The sequence below is a fragment of the Mastomys coucha genome, unplaced genomic scaffold (assembly GCF_008632895.1).
Source record: "Mastomys coucha isolate ucsf_1 unplaced genomic scaffold, UCSF_Mcou_1 pScaffold16, whole genome shotgun sequence".
Lineage (NCBI taxonomy): Eukaryota > Metazoa > Chordata > Mammalia > Rodentia > Muridae > Mastomys > Mastomys coucha.
In genome coordinates this window covers 42,822,784-42,848,055 of record NW_022196898.1, presented here as the reverse complement: position 1 = coordinate 42,848,055, position 25,272 = coordinate 42,822,784, and the positions used below count along the sequence as shown (strand labels likewise).

Below are 25,272 nucleotides of genomic sequence, written 5' to 3'. Positions count from 1 at the left end.
TGTGAGCCACCATGTGGTTGCTGGGAACTGAACTCAGGACCTCTGGAAGAACAGTCAGTGCTCTTAACTGTTGAGCTATCTCTCTAGCCCAATTTGTCTTTCTTCACTACATTGTATCCTTCAGCCTTACAAATGAACAAATTTAGTTTGGTGGCTAGGAAACTCACAGCTATCAAATGCTATTTCCATCTTAACATGGATTCTTGGCAAAATTATTTCTGACTTAATATATATATATAATTTTACTTATTCTTTGAAAATTTCATATATTAATACAATATATTTTGTTCTGGTCATTTTCTATTTTTACTGTTTCTAATTTGTGTTTCCATTGTAAGCCTTCTTTTATGTCCTTTCTGGAAGCATGAGGTGTACGTATTAAATAACGACTCATAAAACGACAGGAATAGGAAATGAATATTGGAGGAAGGATGAGAGATCTATTTTAAACTAGTTTATTAAAGCAGTGTACTAGGAGCTAGTGGCTCTTAGTCAGTCATAAAGTCCTGTCCACTCTATTTTCAAAAACTTCCCTTCAGCCCTTGTTAACACTGTCCTATATCCATCTCCATTCTGTTGTGCTGGGATCTGGAACCTCCAGCCAAGCTAAGCAAATTAACCCTGAACAACAGTGTCCTCCCCAGCCCAGCCCTTGCCCATATTTCCTTTCTGCCTTTGCTCTCTTTAGGCTTTACTCATTAGGGTTTGTTTGTCTGTAAGGCTGAGTCAGGATGGAACTGGAAACACAGCCCATGTGGCCTGGAACCAGAGGTCATCCTCCTGAGCCACTACCCAGAGATTACCAGCACTAAAGAAATCTTTTTAACCAAAAATTTAATGATGGAACTTTGATGTCTCATTTCAGACCTTTAAATGAGAAGTCAAACTGCTTAATACTGCTTCACTATGGCCTACAAAGTCTGACTGGGAGGTGAGAGGGGGTCCAAGGGTAGTGACGAGTACCTACAGTTCCAGGACTCAGGAGTGTGAGGCAGGAGGGCTGCCTAGGCTTTGAGACTATGTGCAACAGCCCTCTTTAAAAACATATAAGGGGGACTGGCAAAACCGCTCAGTGGTTAAGAACACTGTCTATTCTTCCAGAGGACCTAGGTTCAAGTTCCCAGCACCCATGTGGCAGTTCACCAGTTTGTAACTCTAGTCCCTGAGGTTCTGGCACCCTCACACAAACATACATGCAGCCAACATCAACCCACATAAAAATAAATAAATCACAGAGTTGTAAAAAAAAAAAATCCAAAATATAAAAAATAAATTAAAAATAAAAGCAATCAGCTGGGTGGTGGTGATGCATGCCTTTAATCCCAGCACTTGGGAGGCAGAGGCAGGCGGATTTCTGAGTTCGAGGCCAGCCTGGTCTACAAAGTGAGTTCCAGGACAGCCAGAGCTATACAGAGAAACCCTGTCTCGAAAAACCAAAAAAAAAAAAAAAAAAAAAAAAAAAAAAAAAAAAAAAAAAAAGAAAAAGAAAGAAAGTTTTTAATGTGTCCACGGAACCCACTACAACCTTTTAATTACATATAGTATTCTGATCTGTGTGTACAACATATATTCAATCAATGAACTGCTTCTATTAACAAGAATTTAGCCAAGTGTCAGCCCTGTACGTAAAAAAATTGAACTCTGTTACAGACCTTAAAGCCAACCAGAAAATGAGAAGCAAACCAAATCTAACTGCAAACTGAAATTTTGTTTCTATGATGGAAACAAATGGGTATTCTTTTACGACAGTCAATAAAGGGTCACCTAAGAAAACAGTAAGCGTACAAGCCGACAAACAAACACACACACACACACACACACACACACACACACCAAGAAAATTGCAAAGCCGACAAAGACACACGCACACACACAGTCTCTCCCAACTCCGCCATCTAGCCAGGAGAGTATCTTTTAGAGCTTTTCTCAATCCCCGCCCCCTTCCTCTTTGTCCAGGGTTTTTCCCTTCTCGCCTCCCTCGTTCCCTCTTCCTGGGCCCGGCTCTTGCCTCGGTGAAACCCCCGTAAGTTGTCTGGTAGAACTCATCTTCCTCCTCTGCTTCCAGTAGCCCAGAAAGCCGGTTTCCAGCGGTTTTCCGTGGGGCCCGGCCCCCAGCCAAACTCATACCGCTTAGAGACTGCGCCGCCGCCAGCAGCCCCTTTGCCCAGCTCGGGGTTCTCGTCGATCGGCACTCGACACTATTACCTACGGGCGGAAGTCCAGCGACTGCAAGCCAAAGCAGCCGAGTGTCGAGCGGTCCTAGTTTTTTCGCCTTAAGTCTTCTCTACTGTGGCCGGTGGCTGCTGTGGCCACTTTTAGGCAGCGCCTAGGGGACAGTACCAGGGTTCCTCCTCCTTACCTAGATTTTTTGTTTGTTTGTTTTTCTACAGACATGTTCTCACTTTACAGCCCTGGCTGGCCTGGAGCTATCTGTGTAAAGCAAGCTGCCATCTTCCTGCCTCTGCCTCCCAGTGCTGGAATTAAAGGTGTGTGCCAAGTAGGCTTGCCTCATAGCAAACTCCTTTCCCCTCTCCACTCCCACTTTTTTTTTTGGAGGGGGTGGGGGGTTGTTTTTTTTTTTTTTTAATGTATTTATTGCCAGGCGGTGGTGGCGCACACCTTTAATCCCAGCACTTGGGAGGCAAAGGCAGGCAGATTTCTGAGTTCGAGGCCAGCCTGGTCTACAGAGTGAGTTCCAGGACAGCCAAGGCTACACAGAGAAACCTTGTCTCGAAAAAAAACCAAAAAAAAAAAAAAAAAAAAAAAATTGTTTATTTACTTTATATGAGTACAATGTTGTTGTCTTCAGACACACCAGAAGAGGGTATCATATCCCATTACAGATGGTTTTAAGCCACCATATGGTTGCTGGGAATTGAACTCGAGGCCTCTGGAAGTGCAGTCAGTGCTCTTAAACGCCGAGCCATCTCTCCACCCCTCCCACTTGTTTTTAAAATTCTGCTAGAAACCTTCCTAAAAATTCTGGCTTTTGGGTCAACCTGGTCTACAAAGCAAGTTTCACGCCAACCAGGGCTACAGTGTGTTCCTGTCTTAACAATAACAAAAACAAGTTGCAGCAACAAAAGCCCACTGTGGTATTTGAGGTTTATAATCCCAGCATTTGGGAGAGAGATTGAAATAGAAGATCTGGGCAAAACAAAATAAAACAAGTCCCTAGGGGGCTGGAGAGATGGCCCAGCGGTTAAGAGCACTGACTGAGTTCAAATCCCAGCAACAACATGGTGGCTCACAACCATCTGTAATGAGATCCAGTGCCCTCTTCTGGTGTGTCTAAAGATAGCTACAGTGTACTCATATATACAAAATAAATAAATAAATCTTAAAAATGTATTGACTTTAAAAAAAAAAAACAACCTATGTGTTTATGTTCGTGTGTATGAAGCATGTACCACTGCACTGGTGTGGAGGTCAGAAGACAAACATGCTGGATCGAGCTCTCTGTTTTTACTGTGTGGAATCTGGGAGTCAAAGTCAGGTCATCAGGCTTGATGGCAAGCTCCTCTGTCCTGATGAGTTTTGTTTCTTGAGATAGGGTCTTTATGTATACCAAGCTTGCCAGTTTCATGAACTGCTCTGCTATGATCTTCTCAGTATTTCATGCTACTAGGTTAAGGGAAGAGTTTTGTTTTTGTTTTTCCTTTTGGTGTGTGTGTGTGTGTGTGTGTGTGTGTGTGTGTGAATTTCCCCTTTATTGCTGGGAATTGAACCCAAGGTCTCAGGAACTCTTGAAAAGCATTCTACTACAAAGGTATATCCCAAGTGAGGCCAAGGATTGTATTTGTCTATACTAAGAATGTGAGTGCCTGGAATTGGATAGGTGTAGGTAATTAATGAAAGACTAACTGAATGAATAAGGTACTCATTCTTTTACTATTTTTTGATTTTGTCTTTCTGGTTTTTTTTTTCCTAATGCCAAGGATTAAATTCATTGTCTTGTATAAGATAGGTAGAGAGTAAGTTCTCTAATACTGAATTATATCCCTGTCCCCCAAAGGTGCTTTGATAAAGCACACTTACACGCACTGAAGACTGAATGGGTGACCCTACTTTGAGGTCACCAGATTGCCTCCCTTCTGAAAGTATGTATTGGTGAACTCCCTTTGCCATTTCCTCAGGAGCACCAAGCTATAGCATTCTGCTCTGCTCCCGCTCCCACACCTTACCCAGTCACCCCAGTTCTGCTATGCTAGGAATGTTACTAGGGAAGAGTAGCCCCATGACTCAGAGGACACCTTGGGACTGAGTAAGAGCTGGAGCAGAGAGACAGAGGGGGAAGGATACCTGCTTCCTAAACATTTCAAGCTCTCATTTTTGTTACATTCATCCCTGAGATAAAGGTATGCTATTTTGCCTATTGTCCTGGCTCATCTGGAAATCAAGATTTTTTTTTTTTTGGAAGAAAACTCAAGGGAACAAGTTAAGGGATCTTAACTATCTGAGGAGCTGGAATCTCAGGCATGTGCCACCATACCCAAATGTTTAAATATAAATTATTATCATCATCATCATCATCATCATCATCATCATCATCATCATCATTATTATTGTTTTAAGACAAGCTCTCACCATGTAACTCTGGTTGTCCTGGAACTGGCTAGATAGACCATACTGGCCTTGAACTCACAAAACAGCTTGCCTCTACCTCCTAAATTCTGGGATTAAAGGGATGGGCTACCTACCATTCCTGGCTCCATGACATTTCAATTCCAACATTTAGTTTCACTTTTTGAATTTCACCTTCATCTGTTCACATATTTAGAAGACATATTTAAGGAACTCAATTTGTGCCAGGTATAGTCTACATTCTTGAGCTGTAAAAATGAAAAGCCACCATCTTTGCTCTAAAAAGTATAGTCTTTTTGAAGGAGACACACACATAAACGGATCACACACAGTGGGGCTGTAACAGTGACCATTTCCCGATATTTGATGTAGATACAAAAGCCCCTAGGAAACTGTAAAATAGTTTTTTTTTTTCTTTTAGAGCTAAAATACAAATTATAGGGAGAAAATTCTGTTTTTAACTACATTAGTCATTCAGGTCTTTTTTGCCTGCTTACAATTTCAGAGTCTCAAATAGCTTTAATCTCTACCTCAGCTGATTTTTAGAGCACCTTAGGAAATAGAATCGACTGAGTTTACACTTAACTAAAGTGTTTGTTAACTTGTGCATGTGGAGGGCAGAGGAAAACTTGAATGGATCAATTCTCTTATCCGATCTCAGGGACCTAGGCATAGCTTAGTGCCTTCATCTGATGAGTCCGTCTTCACAGTTCCTAGGCAACTGGATGCCTTTTCTGGAAATATAGGCATTTTATTCAACAGTATTTACTAAGTACCTGTGTGAGACAAGTTTACCTGTGAGTGAATAGCACTGTCTGACTCCAGTGATAGTCAGCGGGGCGAAGGCTTCAGGTACAGCACAACATCCAATACTTAGGGTTAAGGAGTCAAAATGCTGTTGAATTAGGAATGCTAATTCTATCAAATGAAGTTTGTCAATCTTCAGTACCCAAGGGAGCACACAGAATCCAGCAGATGGCAGTAAGGAGACAAATATTTTAGGTCTTGAAGGAAGAGGGAAATTTTCTGAGGTTAATGAATGGGAGATATTTGATGGATGTTCTGGTCCTGGGCTCCTTTTGGAGGAACATCTGGAGAGATGTCCAGGCCACCTTAGAGCCAATAGACTGAAGATTTTTTTCTATGCCTTTTATTTATTCATTTCACAAATAATTATTGAGTGATTACCTTGTACAAAAATGTGACAGGAGGTGGACATACAACTGTAGCACAGTCTTTACTTTTCAGAAGCTCCTGTTGAGAGAAAGGGCTTCCCTCGGGTTCCCATAATGTTCACAGCTGCTAAGGTTCTTTGTAAAAACTGGGCAGAGTTCACCTGACGACTAGGCTAGAGTGGAATCCCTCTGTATTTTCATGCCCTTTGGAGTATAGATAATTAGCAAGTGAATGTTGAGGACTTTGGATGGGGGGAGGTTATTTGATACAGTCTGATTGAGTTCTGTAGTCTTGTTGACAGGCCTTTTAAACTTTGTTTTTATGTATTTTTCTTACTTTTCTTCTTATATTGTTGACAAATCCTCATTGCCTTATTTATGAAATATTTATGTTTAATGAACTCTGTCACTGTGTGTTAGCACTGTTTGAAGCAAACAAAACATCTATTTTTATGTCTTTAGAAGAAAGGTCCCACAAGCCCGCACCTTAAACAGTAAAGGCTGGAAGAATTCTTTTGTTTTGTTTTGTTTTTTGTTTTTTGGAAGAATTCTTGATGGTTGTGATATTTTGTAGTGCACAAGAGCTTAACATTTCGGACTTGACACAAGTGCTGCATTCAGAGTTCTTTCCAGGACTGTCATTTGAGGCACTCAGTCCTCCCAGTCCAGCTGATTCTCAACAAGAGTTTGTAGCAACACGACCAAAGATACGAGCCTATATTGGCCTACTGAGCCACCATAGGCACACGGTCTTCCGCTCGTGGAGTCCTTGGGGTGTGACGTCTGTCTGTCACGTGACCTGGACTCTCCTCCGATTGGCTTCTCTTTTCTCTGGCTAGAGAGACGGAGCGCCGAAGGTGTGGCGCATGCGCATTCCTGGGGTTTCCTTGGCCGCCCACCCTGAGCGGAGCGGTGGAGTTGGGGATAAACAGGCAGTGGCTGGGGAGGAGAGGGAGGGGGGCATTCTCTTTTGGGGGGGACCTTAGGTGCCTAGGTTTTTCTTTAGGGTTGTTCTATCCTAGACGCGGGACTCCCGGGGCCCAGCTTGAGCGTTCCTGTCTAGTAAGAGAAGGTAGCTTTGGCGGAGAATAGTTCCAAGTTGCTAGGAAGGTGCGAGACTGCAGCTCTCCCCCATGCCGGGCAAGTGGTGCGGTCCTGAGCTCGTCCTGGAGCCTGAACAACGCGTGTGAGAAGCCCGCCGAACGCGGGTTCTGTGAAGAAACGTGGGGAAGATTCGATTCCAAGAAAAGGAAAAGCCGGATTGAAAGGGAGCGAAGCCGCTGAGGGGGAGGGGGCTGCCAAGATGGCGTCCGCCTCCTCAGGGCCAGCGGCGGCCGGGTTTTCATCCCTTGATGCCGGGGTCCCTGCCGGTACCGCAGGTGAGTCGGGTGGGGCGCGGGCAGCCGGCTGGGGAGGACTGTGAAATGGGAACAAGACCGAGTCCTGGGAGGCGACCTGTAGCTGAGGATGTCCGAGGGGTTGCCCCTAGAGAGGACAGGACCGGACTTTGAAGTAGTAGACAGTTCTATTACTAGAGGAGTCTGGGGGGGAAAAGGATGGATGTCGCTGAGAAAAGGGAAGCTGACGACAACTCACACAGTGTCTTAGAGGCGACTGCGTTGAGAACTTTGAGGAGGCAGGATGGAGATTGAAGGTTGAGGGCTAAGAGAAACGAGTCAGTGGAGGCCGAGGATACACAGCTTGATAGTGGAGGTCTTGTCTAGCGTGCATCAGGATTTGGGCTCAGTAAGACAAAATAACGTAAATGGAGTATTGGTAGATAGAGGGGAATTTCTTGGTATAAGGTAGAGGCCTAGGTGATTGTGAAATTAGTAGCTCAAAATGTTGAGGGGATTATGGAACTTAAAAGTATTGAAGAGTCATGGGGATTGTGAATTTTTTGGGGAGTAAGATCCTGGAGTGGCTTTCCGCTCAGACTCCCCCCAGTGCGTCATTCCTCCTCTCATCTCTTGTCAGCAGCAGCCACATACGTACTTTCTCAAATTAACACTTTAGGTGATTCCTATCTTTAGACTGTACAACTATGGAAAGGAATGGGGAGTTTTGTTGTTTTGTGTTTTGAGACAGGCACTTCTCATGTCTTCCTGACTGGCTCTAGTGCTGGGATCATAGCGTACTACAGCCAACACAACTGGAAACAATGGAAACATCTAAGGGGGGGGTCAAGGTCCAAAGACCCTAAAAGAGGGAGGATAAATGAAATGAAGCCTTGAACTGTAAAAGAGCCTGGGTTAGGCCTGTGGTTAGGCTTCTCAAAGATGGGGAGGGGTGTGTGCGACTCTTAAGAGCTATGGGGGAATGTTGCATAATAGGATAGGGACTGGAGGAATGCCTAGGATGATGTATGAAGAAATTGTCGTAAGGAACTGGGCAATATAGAGAGGTCAGAGTTGTTAGAGATTAATGGAGATTGAGGGCTGGAAAGGCCCACAAAGAAAAGCCACAGATTGTCTGGAGGAGGGGAAGTGTGTATGGGGGTGAATCAGGCTGTTCCAGAGGGATGTCGGGTGTTCCTCAGTAACTGTTGCCTGAGAAGCTGCTGGGTATGAGATGCTTTTCAGTTGATTTCCTTTTTTTTTTTTTTCTGTGATTTTTGTCCTTGCCATTTTGAGTTTCCCCTTAAACATAGTCATAGATACCTTCTTCATAAGCTGCAATTTTAATTTATGTGCCTCTATTTTTAGTTCCTTGGGGTGGTGACTTTGCCTTTCTTTTAAAAGCATTAGAGAGCCATAACAACCCTTGTTTCTTTCTAAATGTGAAAAAGAATAATGTTTAACAAAAATGACATTTTTTTTTAAAATTTTACTTATTTAATTATTTTTATTGTGTTAGTGCATAATGAGAAGAGAATGTGTCAGAGGCTGGTTTTCTCCCTCCCACCTTTATGAGAGTGCTGGTTATTGAATTCTGGTCATCAAGCCTAGACAGCAAGCACAACCATCCCTCCCACACAAGTGACTTTTTTCTTTTTCTTTTTCCTTTAAATCTTTTTAAAAAGGAGAATTCTTATTTGAAATCGTCTAGTATTAGCCAAGCACCCCACCCCACCCCATCCCAAGGGTTTCTTTGTGTAGCCCTGACATGACAGTCCTGGGACTTGATCTGTAAACCAGGCTGACCTGGAACTCAGAGGTCTGTCTGACTGCTTCCTGAGTGCTGGGGCTAAGGGGTTCGCCACAATGCCTGGCCTCCAGTCATTCTTGTGAGTGTTATTTAAGCAAGCCTCCACCTATCATGTCATGTGGTATCTCTGCTAGAAAGCAAGATAATTTTTTTTCTTCCCTTCCTTTTTAAAAAAAGATTTTTTTAGAGCCTACCATGGTGACATGTGTCTTTAAACTCAGCATATGGGTGGCAGGAGTAGGAGAGCCTCAGTGAGTTTGAGGCCACCCTGGTCTGTGTTGGAAGCTCCAGGATAGCCAGGAGTGCAGAAAGAGATTTTGTCTCAAAAACAACAACAATTTTTAGCTCTGTTTATCTCTCTTTGTTTAGAGGCCAGAAGAGAGGCTTTGCATCCCCTGGAATTGGAGTTCCATACAGGGTGAACCACCTGACAAGGATCCTTTAGAAAACAAGAACACTCTTTTGTTTTTATTTTGAGACAGGGTCTCACTGTGTAGCCCTGGCTATTCTGGAACTCACTCTGTAGATCAGGCTGGCCTCAAACTCATCTACCTGCTTCTACCTCCCAAGTGCTGGTATCAAAATCATGCCTCAAATTCTCCATATAGTGGATACCCTGCACTCTTTAGTTTTTTGTTTATCTTACAAGTGCTAGAATTATAGGCCTGTTCCACCATACTTTCCTTAGATTACTTTTAACATTTTTTTCTTTGTTTTTGTTTTTGAGACAGCGTTTCTTAATGTAGTTCTGGCTGTATAGAGCAGGAACTCACTGTATAGAGCAGGCTGGCCTCAAACTCATGAGATCCTCCTGCCTCTACCTCTCAAGTGCCGGGATTACAGGTGTGCCTCACTACACTGGGGAAACCATAAGTTCAAAAGGAGACAGGGTTTCTCTGGGTAGCCTTGGCTGTCCTGGAGCTCACTCTGTAGACCAAGCTGGTCTTGAACTCAGACCCCACTGCCTCTGCTTCATCATTGCTAGGATTAAAGGCATGTGCTATCATGGTCTATCCACACCATAAGCTCTTAAGTGATTTTTTCTTTTTTTCTTCTTCTTTTTTGAGACAGGGTTTCTCTGTATAGCCCTGGCTGTCCTGGAACTCACTCTGTAGACCAGGCTAGCCTTGAACTCAGAAATCCTCCTGTCTCTGCCTCCCAAGTGCTAGGATTAAAGGCGTGTGCCACCACCGCCCGGCCAATATTTTCCATTAGAGAAGTTACCATGTTTGAATCTGTAGGAGGCAGTTATAAATGAATTAATCATCCTATAGAGGTTTGTGCTAGTTCATATAACTTGATTCTTAATAAAAGGTGATATAGTTTGACACCTGGGTTCTGCTGTTTGCTGTATAAAGAAAATGTAGTGCTTCCTTTGTAATTTTTCTTCTTCATTATTTGGACAGTTGCACCACCTAATAAAATCAGGTCTGATGAGGTGCTGTTGACAGTGACCATTTGTTTAGGGTTCGGAGACCCTGGCTTCTTGTTCTTGACAATCAATCAGTAACATAGAATTCAAGTCACTAAGTTGAGTTTTTACTGGAAATGAGAGCCAAGAGTTTCTGTTTTTGAATGCGTGTTGTTATTTTGAGGCAGGGTCTGACAATGCTGTCTTGGTTGTCCTAGAAGTATTTCTGTGTAGACCATGCTATTCTGGAACTCAGGTCCACTTACTGCCTAAGTGCTAGGACTAAAGGTGTATGTCATCACACCCAGGTGTTTGCAGTCTTGATTTGAAATTAGAGCAAAGATTAGAAAGAGAGCTGTATGCCAAGATGTGTACTGCTTCACAGAAATAAGAACTGTGTGATTAAAATCACATTTGAGTCCCTAAAGGAAAAGCACTTGAAACCTTAGATGCTCCTGCATGCTAGTCACTTCTGCTTCTCCCAAGAACAGTTTGAAATAGTCACTCCTCATCTATTGGGTTGTATCAGAACCTCAAATGATTTGGGGATAACCTTCCAGCTCCTGTACTGACCCTCTACCTACCTAGCTGTTTTTTGTTGTTTGTTTGTTTGTTTTTGAGACAGGGTTTCTCTGTATAACCCTGGCTGTCTTGGTACTCACTATATATATATATATAGATCAGCCTGGCCTCAAACTCAGAAATCTGCCTGCCTGTCTTCCAAATGGTGAGATTAAATGGTGTGTCATCACTGCAGGGAACCTAGCTGTTTTTTGGGAGGTTTGCTGTGTAGCTCTGGCTTGTGGTCTCATACTTGGGGTTCTCCTGGTTTCTTGTTTGCTTTGTTTTGTTTGTTTTTGTTTGCTTTAACCATCACTCACTACCATATGTGGTTCATCAGACCTTCCTCCTGTTTTTTTTGTTTCGTTTTGTTTTGTTTTTTTCTTTTTCGAAACAGGGTTTCTCCATGTATTCCTGGTTGTCCTAGAACTCACTCTGTGGACCATGCTGGTCTTGAACTCAGAGATCTGCCTGCCTCTGCCTCTGAATGCTGGGATTAAAGGTATGTGCTACCACCTCCTGACCCTCTTTATGGTTTTTTTTGGGGGGAGGGGGGTTCTAGACAGGGTTTCTCTGTATAGCCCTTGCTGTCCTGGAACTCACTCTGTAGATCAGGCTGGCCTTGAACTCAGAAATCTGCCTGCCTCTGCTTCCTAAGTGCTGGGATTAAAGGCATGCGCCACCACTGCCTGGCTCCTCCTTCTGTTTTAAAAATTATATTTATAAAAAATTTTGGGAGTGTATGAATGTACACCTATGTATGTGTATGCCTGTAAGTGGAAGCTAGAGGACAACTTACAGGCATTAGTTTTCTCCTTCCATCATGTGGGTCCTCAGACTTCCTATGTTAATTGTGGCAAATGCCTTTATCCAATGCTCTGCCTGCCAGCCTAATCCCCTTACCACTTTCTAAACCACAACAAAGACCATCAGGTCTTGCTGAGCTGCTCCAGGACTCCTATGACTTCAGTCCTTTTGCCTTGGACTACAGTAGCAGCTGGTGCACAGATACATACCATACTTGGCTTTTCATACTGTCATTGTTTTTGAAATATTTATTTCTGCTGTGGCTGTTTAAGCCCAGTGTCGTGTATAATTATAGTTTATTTTATAAGTGTCTAGTATCTGAGATTAGTTAGTATGTATACTTAAAAGTTAGCTTTGTCAAAATATTATGTTTTACTTGTTGCTCTCTGTGAACTCCTGGGGTTGATATTAACTCTTCTGATTAATACCTTTGCTGAAATATGTGCTACCTAAAAGCTATTAAATATTTTATTAGCTTGTTTTTCTTTGATAATATAGTGGAGACTGTAGCCTATAGTATGAACAGCGATAACAAAGAGAACCAGAGCTGGGTCCGGGGGAGAGGGTGTCTTTTTTGCTTGCTTGCTTGCTTGCTTGCTTGCTTGATTTATTTATTTATTTTATTAGATATTTTCTTTATTTGCATGTCATACAATATCTCCTTTCCCTGGGTTCCCCTTTGAAAAAAAGAAAAACAAAAACAAAAACAAAAGAAACAAAGACAAAGCTTGCTTGCTTTTTTATGAGCCAGGATTTCATCCATGTGATCCTTCTGCCTTCCTGGAACTCATTCTGTAGACCAGGCTAAACTCAAACTCAGAAATCCCCCTGCCTCTGCCTCCCAAGTGCTAGGATTAAAGGCGTGTGCCACCATTGTCCAGCTAATCTTTTTTTCTTTTAAGATTGATTTATTTATTATATGTAAGTACACTGTTACTGTCTTCAGACACCCAGAAGAGAGCATCAGATCTCATTATAGATGGTTGCTGGGATTTGAACTCAGGACCTTTGGAAGAGCAGTCAGTGCTCTTAACCACTGAGCCATCTCTCCAGCCCCCCCTCCCTTTTTTTTTTTTTTTTTTTGAGATAGTCTTCCTGCATTACCCAGGCTGGTCTCTCTATTTATAATCTTCCTGCTTCAGCCTTCTGACCTAAAAGTACAGGTGAATGCCACTTTGCCTAGTGTGATTTTTATCCTTTGAAGTTCAACCTTTTTCTCCTCTAATTTATTTCTTTTTTTCCCATTGAGACAGACAGAGTCTCACTGTGTAGCCATTAATGGTTTAGAACTTGCTGTGTAGACCAGGGCGAACTTCTAGTAAATAAGTAAATCGGTCTGCCTCTGCCTTCAAATGTCTTGGGATTTTTTTTTAGTATCCTTACCTTATATGGCATGAAGAAGATAACAAGGGTGTGTGTGTCTGTCAATGCATGTAAAGTGAATAAATGAATAAATGAAGGCAGCAAGGCCAGGTGTGAGGTATAAGGCCTGTAATCCTAGTACTTTTGATGGTGAGAGGAGGAGGATCTGGAGTTCAAGGCCAACCTGGGTAACTTGAGACCCTGTCTTAAAAAACAAAAGAAAGATTAAAATTACAAGTTCCTTTTTCTGTCTTTTTCTTTCTTAGTGTGGGGTTGGAGTTGGGGCAAAAGGATAAAAAGTACTGTCTTTTCTGTAGCAGTGGAGGGAATCTCTTTTATATTCCAAACTAAGCCCAACGTTGTGTTTCAAAGATGGTATTTGGATAGATGAAGTATCCAAGGGGAGTTCTGAGGGGAAGGAAGAGGTCTCTTTTATACTATATAATTAATTAGAGAGTATCAGCTCATCTCTGCACATTGTAGGTAAACAAGCTTGCTAAAGTACAAGTTCTCACTGACAAGAACGTGTATAAAAGCGGCCATAGTTTTATCTATTTATTTGAAGTTCAGGGACCATTTTGTTAGAGTTTGAGGAAAAACAGCAGGGCAGCCAAGCTGAAAGTTGTAGTATCTGCTAGAGGGGATGAAGAGAGTCCAAGTGCTATTTGTGTGCCTGTGTCAGGGTTTGCTACTTGTGTGCAGGTGCCTGTAGAAGTCAGAAGACAGCATTAAGATTGTTGGAGCAGAAGTTATAGGTGCTAATGAACAACCAGTGCTGGTGCTAGGAACTGACCTAACCTCTGGAAGAACATCTGGTAACTATTGAGCCCCCAAAGTCATGCCTTTGAAATTAGGCATGGAGGTCAGAAAAATGGAGAAAGTCCAGTGTTTCAAAGAAAGCATTAACTCAGCTTTGGGCCAGTATCCGAGGGGAAAAGGAAGAAGGAAAAGGTAGATGTTTTGAACTCTTGATTCAGACAGGCTGTGGAGAAAGCTCCATAAACACCTACCTGTATTTTTATTTTGCTGGTGGAGGGAAGTGCTGTTCAGGGTGTTGATGCTTGTTTTGCTGTCATAAAAGCTATGGGTTTTTTTTTGTTGTTTGTTTGTTTGTTTTGTTTTGTTTTTGCTGAAATATGCTTGCATTTTGTTCATATACATCTCTTTCCTCCAAGTGCCCAGTATCAAATGCAAGCATAAGCTAATCAAACTCTACAACTGAGTGATATTTCAACCTCGGAGTACGTGTATATTAATCCACATAGCTAGAACCAGAGTGGAGTGTGAAGGCATTTGCCTGAATTCATAGGATTCCCAGGACTCAGGTAAAAGCAGGAGTATTACCACAAGCTCTGAGGCCTGTCTGGTCACATAGTTTCATGTCAACTAGGGCTGTAGAGCAAGAGAGGCTCTCTGCTGCAAAAACAAAATCCAATTTTGGACATAGAATTGGGGGGGTGGTAGTCTGTCGAGCATCTTAAATGCTTCTTGACTATGGCTGGCTAATTCAGAATGCCCAGGTATTTTAAGAAAAGACTTCCCTGGTTGTGACAGCACAAACCATTAATACCAGCATTCCTTGGCAGAGGTAGGCTGATTTCTATGAGACCAGGCTAGTCTGGTGTATGTAGTGAGCTCCAGGACAAAAAGAGCTACATAGTGAGACCCTGTCTTGGGGAAAGAAAAGAAAGGAAGGAAGAAAGAAAGAAAAGAAAATCTTAGGTTTTTGAGCAAAATACTGGTGTCAAAGAATACAGTGAAATTTGCCCTTGTGGTACTGGAGGTAAAGGTACATTAGAAGGAAATAGTCATTTTAATTACAACTTCTCATTTCCTAAGTTAGACAACTGAGGTTTAGACAGCCTTACTAAGATAAGGGTTTTCTGGAGAGGCTGAGTGGTATAAAGGATCTTAGTAAACCTGTGGTTCATTCCTTGGTATTCCTGGCAATATGTTGGCTCTTAGGTGACAAGACTGGTAGATCAAACTGAAACAAATGGGTTTTGTTTGTTTGTTTGTTTGGGTGTTTTTGGTTTTTTGTTTGTTTTGGTTTTTTGAGACAGGGTTTCTCTGTGTAGCTCTGGCTGTCCTGGAACTCACTCTGTAGACCAGGCTGACCTTGAACTCAGAAATCCCCCTGCCTCTGCCTCCCAAGTGCTGGGACTAAAGGCGTGCGCCACCACTGCTCGACGAAACAAATGTTTCTTACATTTATTTTGTGTATATGTGGCAGTGGGGCATGCCAGAATGCTCATATATGGAGGTCAGAGGACAACTTGTGATTAGAACTAGAACTCTAACATCCATCTCTCATGGATCTTCAACTGCTGCCTCCACTCTGCATGGATTCCAACTGCTCCTTTGCCTCAGATGAATCCTGCTCTGGCTCTGGCAAAGAATGCAAAGAATGCAAATGCAAGAAAAGCTGCTGCCCCTGCTGCTCTGTGGGCTGTGTGAGGTGCTCCCAGGGCTGCATCTGCAAAGAGGCTTCGGACAAGTGCAGCTGCTGTGCCTGAAGTGGGGCCTCCCCACAACTGTGTAAATAGAATGTGTAGAAACCTAGCCTTTTTTGTACAACTCTGACCCGTTCTCCACACCTTTTTCTATAAAGCATAAAGCATGTAATTGACAATAAAAAAAGTTGACTAAAAAAAAAAAAAAAGAAGAAGAAGAAGAAGAAGGCCACTTGTAGAGGAGTTGGTCCTCTCCTTCCACCATGGGAATTCTGGGGATTGAACTTAAAGTCATTGGGCTTGGTGATAAGTACCTTTACCCGATGAGCCATCTAGTTGTCCCAATTCAAACTACTTTTAAGCTTTTACTTTTAGACTCTTCCTTGACTTTACTGACATTCTCAAAGAAAGAAATTGATACCTACTGGAAAACAAAATTGAGCTTTTCTTTGCAGTGTGGCTTGGTTTTAATTGCCTTGTTTCGGTTGCTGCCAATGAGCTAGTTGTGGTCCAGTTTTTCTCCCTTCTTTTGAGACAGAGTCAGATATGTACAAGCTGGCTCAGATTCACTTTGTAAGTAAGGCAGACCTTGAACCCATGGTCCCTTGGCTGCTACTTCTTGCATACAAGAATAAAGTGCATGCTATGTCTGTCTAGTTTTAAGTTGTGATGGGTGTTTTGTTTGTTTGGAGGGCAGTGGTGGTTTCTGTTTATGGCTCTGGCTGTCCTGGAACTTGCTCTATAGATCGCTCAGAGATCTATCTGCCTCTGCTTACCAAGAGCTGAGACTGAAGGTATGCACCGCCATGCCTGCCAGTTCTGTTTTGATTATTACTGCTTAGCCTCTTGAAACACAGTCTTCCTTTGTAGCTTTTTCTGGCTTTGAGCTTGAGATCCTCTTGACATTCAGTTATTGGCATGTGCCACCAGCCCTCAGCAGTGTCATCCTTTTTCTATCTCTTCACATTGTCACTTAGAACTGTGTGCTCCGCAGTACTTCTTAGTATGCTCATATTGTTGAGTATTTTTGTTTGGAGAACATACTGTGCCTCTCACCTGAAGGGGCATAGTTAGAATGATTTTCAGTATTCCGTATTAGAAGAGAAATGAGGTGCTCTGGATAGTTCAGCAAACAAACTAGCTAGGGTTGTTGTTTGTTTTGTTGTTGTAGAGAGTTTAGCTTTTGATTTTGCTGGATTTTTGTTTGTTTTTTAATCTTTGGCTTTCATTCTTACCAAACTAGTTCCTAAGAGCATTTTTACTTTGTGAAACATTTAAGTTGTAGTATTGGTAAGCACTGGGTTGAGTTTTTGTGATACCTTCTCTATGACCTGTTCAGGCAAAACTAGTCAGAGGAATGCATGTGTGGTTAGCCTCTAGCATCCACAAATTATATGTGTACTTCAGACACGGCAGTCAGTCACACAGTGTCTTTTGGTTTCTTGTCTGACGAATGATGTCATCTCATCTCCAAAGGAAATGCTTCTTCTCTGAAGAGCAGGCTTTGGGAGAGGCTTTGATACTGAGGCCAAAGCTGCTTGTTCCACACACTAGGGGAGCCCAACTCACTTCAGAGTGCTTTATTCTTGTCACCTTTATTTTTGTTTTGTTTTGTTTTGGCTTTTCTGAGACAGAGTTTCTCTGTCCTGGAACTCATCAGGCTGGCCTCGAACTCAGAAATCCACTTGCCTCTACCTCCAAATACTGGGATTAAAGGCGTGTGCCACCACCGCCTGGCCGAAGATTTGCTTTTATTAAGTTTATGTGTATCTGTGTGTATCATGTCAGTGAATGCTATTTGTGTGCCAGTGTCCGCTGAGGCAAGAAGAGGGCATTGGATCCCTTGGAGCTTGACTTATAGGCTGCTGTGAGCCCCCTGTTGTGTGTGCTAAGAACTGAACTCACATTTCTCAGAATTATGTTGATAATTTTTCTGTTTCTTTTTGACATTTTCTTTTTTCAATTTAGTATTATTTTTACTACTGTAGGTGTGTTTGTGAGCCCACTATATGGGTGGCTGAGTCCTCTAGAAAAGCAGCCAGTCCTCTTAACTGCTGAGCCATCCGTTGTCCTCTATCCACCCTCCTTTTTTTTTTTTTTTCAATAAAAGTTTTCTGATTATTTTTAATTTGAAATTTTAGTTTCGAGTTGTCTGGTATTAGCAAGCAGAATTGCAGAGATTAACAATGGTGTTTTGCAGTGTAACTAGAAACCAGTCCTCCCAGTATCTTTTCCTCCATAAACATAAGATAGGGTGCTGCAAAGGACCAAACTGGAATGCTTCCCTAACTGGTACAGTGTTGCTCAGATGTTTCTTTAAATGGCTAGGTGTGGTGGTGCATACCTGTAATCTTAGCAACTTGAAAGACTGAGGTGAGAGGACTACTGTGTGTTCAAAACCAAATTGGGGGACTGGAGAGATGGCTCAGCAGTTGAGAGCACGGACTGTTCTTCCAGAGGTCCTTCCTGAGTTCAATTCCAAGCACCCACACAGTGGGTGATTCACAACCATTTGTAATGAGATCCGATGCCCTCTTCAGGTGTCTAAAGAGAGCGACAGTGTACTCACATACATTAAAAAACAACAATAACAAAAACCAGTTTGGGGTACATAGTGATTTCCAAACTACCAGGATGATAAAATAAGACCCTGTTTTTGTTGTTGGTTTGGGTTAAAAGGGGGCAGAAAGGTGACTCAGCAGTTAAAGGTACTGGCTGCTCTTCCAGAAAATCTGGGTTCAGTTTCCAGCACCCATAATGGTAGGTCACAACTGCCTGTAATTCTATTTCCAGGGGATCTGAAGCCCTCATCTGGCTTTCACAGATACAGGACATATACACGGTGCATAGACATACAGATAAGTAAAGCAACCATACACATATAAATTTAAAATAAATCTAAGAGAAAGAGGCAGCAAAAGAGATAGAATTATATTGTGGGGTGTAAATGTTTGTAACCCTACCCACTTGGGAGGCAGAGGCAGGAGGAGTTTGAGGTCAGACAGAGTTATCTAATCAGATCTTGGTCAAAAAACTGCAAAGGTAGGAATATGGAGCAAGAATTAGTTGTCTGTACTTTGATATTTGATATGGCTGCTTCAGTTGTTCTGAAGTCATTTTAATAACAATGATTATAACTTAAAAGCATATCTGGTTTGGCATGGGAAATAGTGTTGGCCTTGAGTATGCTGTATAGCCCTAGCTAGCTTTAACTTCTGATACTTTGTTTATATGCTGGGATTATTGGAGTGTGCCACCACACTCTGCCAGAGCCTGGTTTTGTTTTTAAAGCTATTTCTCAAATTGTAACATCTATGAGATATACAAATATGGAATATCAATATTATAAGAGACTCTTAATAATTGGAAAGATAGGGTTGTCTGTGTGTGTACTTGCCGCAGGGTGCGTGTGGAGGTCAGGGAACAACCTTGGGAGTGGCTTTTAGGGGTTGGACTCAGGTTGTTAGGCCTGTATACACAAACAGCATGAGTTTTTAATCTTTGGAGTTTCTCCAAACTCTCATGGTTCCCTTTCTCAAACAAGAGTCTCTAATATATATTTATATAGGTTTGTTTAACATTCTGGAGTATTCTGAATTAAATGGCCTTAAGAAAGATAATTTGATATATGGAGATGGCATTTACTTTTACTTTGTTTTTTAGGTGACAGTGGCAGCTGCTACTACTGTTGCTTTTCTTCCTCCTCCTAAAGACTTTTGTTTTTTTTGATTTTTTGAGACAGAGTTTCTCTCTGTGTAGCCTTGGCTGTCCTGGAACTTACTCTGTAGACCAGGGTGGCTGGCCTCGAACTTAGAAATCCTCCTGCCCCGTGCCTCCCAAGTGGGATTAAAGGCATGCACCACCACTGCCTGGCCTCCTAAAGACTTAAAAATTATTTATTTTTGTTTCATATGTATTGTTGTATTGCCTGCATATATGACTGTGTGAGGCTGTCATGTCCCCTGGAGTTATAGACAGTTGTGAGCTGAGTTGTAAGTTGTGGGTACTGGGAAGTGAACCCTGGTTCTCTGGAAGAACTACTGAGCTGTTTTTCCAGCCCAATAAAGATTCTTACTTAAGGCCAGGCGGTGGTGGCCTTTAATCCAAGCACTTGGGAGGCAGAGGCAGGTGGATTTCTGAGTTCGAGGCCAGCCTGATCTACAGAGTGAGTTCCAGGACAGCCAGGACTACACAGAGAAACTCTCTAAAAGAGAGAGAGAGAGAGAGAGAGAGATTGAGAGAGAGAGAGAGAGAGAGAAAGAGAGAGAGAGAGAGAGAGAGAGAATGAATGACCCTGAAGCTTTTTGTGTGTGTCTCTTTAATTTACAATATACATACTATACTACTTATGCTGGAGCTGTGAGATTCCCGGAGGGACCCCCACACTCAAATCCCAGGAGCGAAGACCCTACAGACCACCGAGACACGGACTTGATGCAATCTGCAAGAGGCTTTTTATTCCAGCTAGTTGGGACGAGACTCATATCCCTCGCAGGGGTAGAGGAGTCTGGCCCCGAGCAAGGTCTTAGGCAGTTTTTTATTTCTGTGCAGTTGCTGGGGCAAAGGGGAAGACTGGGGTAAAGGGAAGGTATGGGGTGGTTTCTGATTGGTGCTGGCTCGTGCTAGGGTCCAGGGGTGGGCTAGCCACCTGGCAATTGTTTTGGGCCAGGTTGTTTCTGAGTTCTCCCGCCAAGTCATCTTGGTTCCCTAGTTTCTGGGTTCTTGGGAACTGGCCTCTCATTGTTTTTAGGTTCTGGGAGCCGGTCTCCCACTGAGTTCAACTACTGGCTAAGTTCCCACAGTACAGTTTGAAAATTTTAACCTCTCAGAGTGATGGTTCAGCAGTTAAGGGAACTGACTCTTTTTCCAGAGGACTCACGTTCAATTCCCAGAACTCACATGGGTGTTCACAAATGTCTGTAATTCTAGTTTTAGGAAATCCAATACCCTCATCTGGCCAACATGGGCACAAGGCATGCACATGGTATGCAAACATATATGCAGTCAAAGCACCCATATGTATGAATTAAAATTAAATCAGTCTTAAGCTGGGTGGTAGTGGTGTACACTACCCACTTTTAACCCCAGCATTTTGGGATGCAGTCAGGTGACTCTGAGTTGAGGCCAGAGGGAGTTCCAGGACAGCCAGGGTTAGCACAGAAACCTGTCTCAAAAAATTAACAGCAACAACAAAAATCAATCTTTAAAAAAAACAAAAATATGGCCGGGTGGTGGTGGCGCACACCTTTAATCCCAGCACTTGGGAGGCAGAAGCAGGAGGATTTCTGAGTTCGAGGCCAGCCTGGTATACAGAGTGAGTTCCAGGACAGCCAGGGCTACACAGAGAAACCCTGTCTTGTAAAAAACAAATAAAAACAAAAACAAAAAACCCCAAAAAATATGGGGCTGGAAAGATGGGTCAGCGGTTAAGGGTAGTAATTGCTAATGCCCTGGGTTCAAATTCCAGTATCCACGTGGCAACTCGTAACTGTAAAGCCAAGATCTGACACGCTCACATAGACATACATGCAAATAAAACATCAGTGCACATAAAATAAAGGTAGGTAAACTTTAAAAGATTTAAAAATAATTAAAATAAAACCCATGAGACTTATAAAAGGTTTATCCGTGCTTTAGGAAAAACAGAAACTAATCAAGTCAACCTGATACCAACAAATATACATGGTTATTTTTGAGGACCATATATATATATTGTTTTAAGAATATCATACTTTTTCATTTTATTTTTATGTATTTGGGTCTTTTGCCTGCATGTATGTCTGTGTTACATGTGTACAATGCCTACAGAGGCCAAATGAGGTTATCAATCTCATGGGGCTAGAGTTGCAGACAGTGAGCTGCCCTATGGGTGCTGGGAATCAAACCCAGGACCTCTGAAAGAGCCATCTCTTTAGCCCTTATATGTTTTTTTAAAACAGCCTCTTTTCTATTCAGTAATTTACTGTGGATCTGGGTGTAGTGGGTCACATCTGTAATCTCATATTTTGAAAAGCTAAGGTATAATATTCTCAAGTTCAAGGCTAGACTGGACTGAAAGACTGTCTGAAATTCTAAGAAATTTTTGTTATGCTTTGCTATTATAAGCTATTTATAAGTATGCATTTAAAAATAATGCTTATTTTATATAAAATAATGGTTATTTAGTATTCCATTTTAAACTACCCTGTGACTTTTTATCCTTGTTTACTATTATCTTCCCCAAACAGTTCCTGTACATTTATACTTACTATGTACAATACTACAGTGAATATCTTTGTATGTTCATACTCTATAGAAGCCTATATGTGGAATAGCTTTAGATGGGAAAAATTCTTCCAGTTGAAATCCACAGGAGACCTAAATGGTTTGGAGTAAAAATTTTGTAACTGCTGGGATTTTTGTCATTGTTTTGTTTTGAGAGAACAGGGTTTCTCTGTGTAGCCCTGGCTATCCCAGAACTCACTCTGTAGACCAGACTAGCCTTGAACTCAGAGTACTACCTGTGTCTGCCTCCTAAATGCTGGGATTCCATGACCACTGTCTGGCAACTACTGGACATTTTGTGTTAGAACTACATCTCTTGGGTAGGAAGAATTTCACGGTGTGATGCTGTATTTATGAGTTTTATTAATTAATGTGAATGTGTTTAGTCTACTGTAAGCAAATAGAACTCCAAAAGTAAATGATAACTTTGTTTTCCCTTACTAGGTTTCAGCTTTCTGTGCTGTGGGGTCCACCGTAAGAGAGGTAGATCTGACGTGTGTCTGTGCTGAAGATGCATGAGCTCCTTGCAGTAACTAGCAGCCCAGCCAGCTCTTCCATAACAGTTGTAGTCTAGTGCCTGGTTCCTTTGTCAGGACAGTGCTGTCTTAGCATGGACGTGTACCCCTTCTTATTTTTGTTTCAGTAAACTAGTACCAGCTTTTGATTTTCTTCTGATTTTTTTTTAAAATTTAACTTTTGGTTTTTCTTATCATTTATGTTGTACTTCCTATTTCTCTTGACTTTTTTCCCATTCTGTAGATGGGGATATAAAGTGTATGATTATACCTGAGCATAGTGTCTCATACCTTTAATCCCAGTGCTCAGGAGGGGAAGGGAGAAAAATTACCTTAAGTTCAGGACCAGCCTGAGCATAAGTGAGTTATAGGTGGAGCTGAACTACAGAGTAAGATCTTGATTTTAAAAAAACAAAAACAAAACCAAGTAGTTTTAGTAATTCACAATGATAATTGATAGTGTTCTACACTAGAAGAGTTCTAGAAGAGTTACAAGTCCTATGTGTCTTAATTCTTAAAACAACTTTGTGGAGGTACATGATGCAATTTCTGTGATTTCTTTTGGGGGGGGTTGTTATAGGAGACTCACTCAAGACCTTAAAGATTTGAATACACTCTATGAAAAATAGTTTGCATTATCTACAGTCCCTATTCCTATATTTTGTAGAGGAAGTAATGGCCTACTCTTAGAGCAGATTAATCAAACAGATGTTGAGGGCAGTGAGACAACTGAAGTTGTAAAGGGACCACAGCCCATGGAACGATGCTGTCCACAGTTAGGGGTGGTTCATCTCACTCAATAGGATCTAGAACCTCTCTTGTAGACATACCCTGAGCTTTGTCTCCTGGGTGACTCTACATCTGGCCAAGTTGAACAGCAGAGGCAGGCAGAAGGCTGTGTCTTCACCAGGAAGACCTGAGGTTTGTGTCCCTGTACCCAGTGATGTTTAATCCACACTTGCTTTCCCGACACAAATTTTGAGAGACAGGTCCCTTCCCTGATCTCCCACAAATCAAGCTCTCAGTAAATGCTGTCTTTAAAAAACAAAAAAAAGTTGTTGAATTCTGTGTTGAGGCCTAGCAGATTAGATGGCTAATTATAAAGCCCATGTTCTTTTCACTCTGTTCTTTTTTTTCCCTTCCTGAGCACATATTCTTACTGTGTTGTTACTGCCCCCGCTAGTCTATTTTTTTCTGGTACTGAGGATCAAACCTAGTGCCTTGAACATTGAAGAGGAGCAGCTAATTCTCTGCTCTCTCCTTGCTAATCGCTAAGTCGCTGTGTGAACTAACTTGGCTGTAAACTAGATATTTCTTGCTGAATTTATTCTCTCTGAGTCAGAAGTCTTTGAAAGAGGAGAAAGCACAGAAAGGAACTTAATCTTTCTGATTTTCTTCAAAAACATCAAAATTCTGAGCTCTTGCAAGCATAGTATGTGAAATGTTAGTCATTCGTTCAGAAACTAGTTTGGAAGTTAACATGCAATTAAAAAAATGATCTACTTATTTTTTATTTCATGTGTATTTTTTAAAGATTTATTTATTTATTTATTTATTTATTTATTTATTATATAAGTACACTATAACTGTCTTCAGATACTCTAGAAGAGGGTGTCAGAACTCATTGCGAGATGGTTGTGAGCCACTATGTGGTTGCTGGGATTTGAACTTAGGACCTCTAAAGAGCAGTCAGTGCTTTTAACCACTGAGCCATCTTAACCACTGAGCCATCTCTCCAGCCCATGTATGATGTTTTCTTGCATGTATTTCTGTGTACCACCTGTGTGCTTGGTGCTCGTGGAGGCCAGAAAAGGGTATAGAATCTCTTGGAGCTGTAGCTACAGATAGTTATGAGCCACCATGTGGATGCTGAGAATTGAATCAGGTCTGGAAGAACAGTCAGGGCTTAACTGCTAACCCATCTCTCTAGCTCTGATAACATACATTTTTGTCAAGAATTAATAACTAAATCTTAGACAAGTATAATACATCTAAAAGAGATTTGTTGAAAGTCTCCTCTTGGTCTAATATAAACACAGCAGTGAAAAGCCATACTGTTTTGTTTAAAAATTTATTAAAATTTATTGTGTGAGTGAGAGAGATTACTGCTGGGCTCTGATGTTCTATTTTATTATAAAAGGTTCTCACTGTGTAGCTAATTGTGACTTTTGGGCTTATTCTCCTGTCTCAGCTTCTCAGGTACTGGGATCATGGGCATATACTGTTACACAAATATTAACCCGTGGTGGTGCATGCCTTTAGTCCTAGCACTTGGGAGGCAGACAAGCAGATCTCTGAGTTCAAGGCCAATGTGGTCTACAGAGTGAGTTATGGGACAGCGAAGGCTATACAGACAAACCCTGCCTCGAAAAAACAATGGTTATTGGTTGGTTGCTGGCTTAAAAATGGACAGATAGCTTTTATTTGTGACAAAAGGGAAGCTAAGTCCTCACAGTTTGCATAAATAATTAAGTCCTTTTTATATTATTTCATTTCTTTAGTTTTTGAGACAGGATCTCTCTATGTGGCCCTGTTTGATCTCTCTATGTAGACCAGGCTGGCCTTGAGCTCATGGAAACTACTTGGTTCTGTCCACTGAGTCTGAAATCAAAGACATGAACCACCAAGCTAGACTTTTTATTTACTTTTATGTGAAAGTCTTGCTATTTAGTCCTTCACTGACCTAGAACTATGTATCCTAAGCTGGCCTGGGATTCGCTGCAGTCCTCCTGCTTCAGAAGCCTTTCAGGTGCTGGAAATTAGTGTGTACCAGCAGGCTCAACTTTTTTGTTGCTGATGTTTTGTTTTTTTTTTGAGATAGGGTCTCACTGTATAAGTCTATGTCTGTCTTGGAATCTGCTGTGTAGGCTGCACTTGAACTCACAGATGAACTTACAGAGATCCACTTGCTCCCTTCCCCTCCCCCTAATCATGCTAGGATCAAAGGCATGGGCCGCTAAGCCCAGCTTTGGGGTGTGTGTGTGTGTGTGTGT

General features: G+C 41.9%; 2 protein-coding genes and 1 pseudogene across 5 annotated transcripts in view; 2 read left to right on the top strand and 1 right to left on the bottom strand.

Moving 5' to 3' along the window:
- Vps72 (vacuolar protein sorting 72 homolog) overlaps positions 1–2,214 on the bottom strand; it is an 11,703-nt gene extending 9,489 nt beyond the window's left edge. The window contains exon 1 of the mRNA XM_031374758.1: positions 2,009–2,214. Within this exon, the coding sequence (XP_031230618.1) occupies positions 2,009–2,125 (117 nt within the window). The 5' untranslated portion in view covers positions 2,126–2,214. The remainder of the gene's footprint in view (positions 1–2,008) is intronic.
- A 4,378-nt stretch (positions 2,215–6,592) lies between these two features.
- Positions 6,593–25,272, top strand: part of Pip5k1a (phosphatidylinositol-4-phosphate 5-kinase type 1 alpha) — a 44,582-nt gene continuing 25,902 nt past the window's right edge. For 2 of the 4 annotated variants that reach the window (XM_031374754.1, XM_031374753.1), the window contains exon 1: positions 6,595–7,138. In XM_031374754.1, the coding sequence (XP_031230614.1) occupies positions 7,063–7,138 (76 nt within the window). In that variant the 5' untranslated portion in view covers positions 6,595–7,062. Of the gene's footprint in view, positions 7,139–22,208; positions 22,248–25,272 lie in introns of all 4 variants that reach the window. The other 2 variants (XM_031374755.1, XM_031374752.1) reach the window with 2 other exon arrangements.
- On the top strand, positions 15,185–15,738 carry LOC116093396 (annotated as a pseudogene).